At 43.7% G+C, this 391-nt stretch overlaps 1 protein-coding gene across 1 annotated transcript in view; it reads right to left on the bottom strand.

Moving 5' to 3' along the window:
• LOC119582084 (vitamin K-dependent gamma-carboxylase-like) overlaps positions 1 to 391 on the bottom strand; it is a 6460-nt gene that overhangs the window by 3483 nt on the left and 2586 nt on the right. The window contains exon 5 of the mRNA XM_037930331.1: positions 218 to 381. Within this exon, the coding sequence (XP_037786259.1) occupies positions 218 to 381 (164 nt within the window). The remainder of the gene's footprint in view (positions 1 to 217; positions 382 to 391) is intronic.

Here is a 391-nt window from a genome sequence, read left to right as displayed (position 1 = left end):
ATCTGCCGATGAAACATGTAATTTTAATTCGTTTCGGTCCGTAAGTGAACTAACTCCTCTTCTAAACACAAATCCTACAGACATATATTTCTTAAATGAACAAAAACCTACCTTAAACGACCCCCAAACACCAAGCTTCTCTCTACACACACACACAACTATCCCACGAAGGATACCCCGACGACCCTTAGGACAAAACCTCTTCCAATTTTCTCACCTATCGAGAAAATCTGCGAATTCATGAGGTGAAAAGCGGAGCCGAAGAAGAGAGCAGGTTTTCTCGTGGAATCGCACAGGAGAAAGAGGCCAATGGTAAGGTCCAGCGTGAAACCCCCCATATGTATTATGAAGTAGTCAATGTTGTTGTTGCTCAGGATCGGTCTGTGGATGG

Source organism: Penaeus monodon, chromosome 15, assembly GCF_015228065.2.
Source record: "Penaeus monodon isolate SGIC_2016 chromosome 15, NSTDA_Pmon_1, whole genome shotgun sequence".
Classification (NCBI taxonomy): domain Eukaryota; kingdom Metazoa; phylum Arthropoda; class Malacostraca; order Decapoda; family Penaeidae; genus Penaeus; species Penaeus monodon.
Note: the sequence above shows the minus strand (reverse complement) of the source record. Positions and strands in the feature narration are given on the sequence as shown.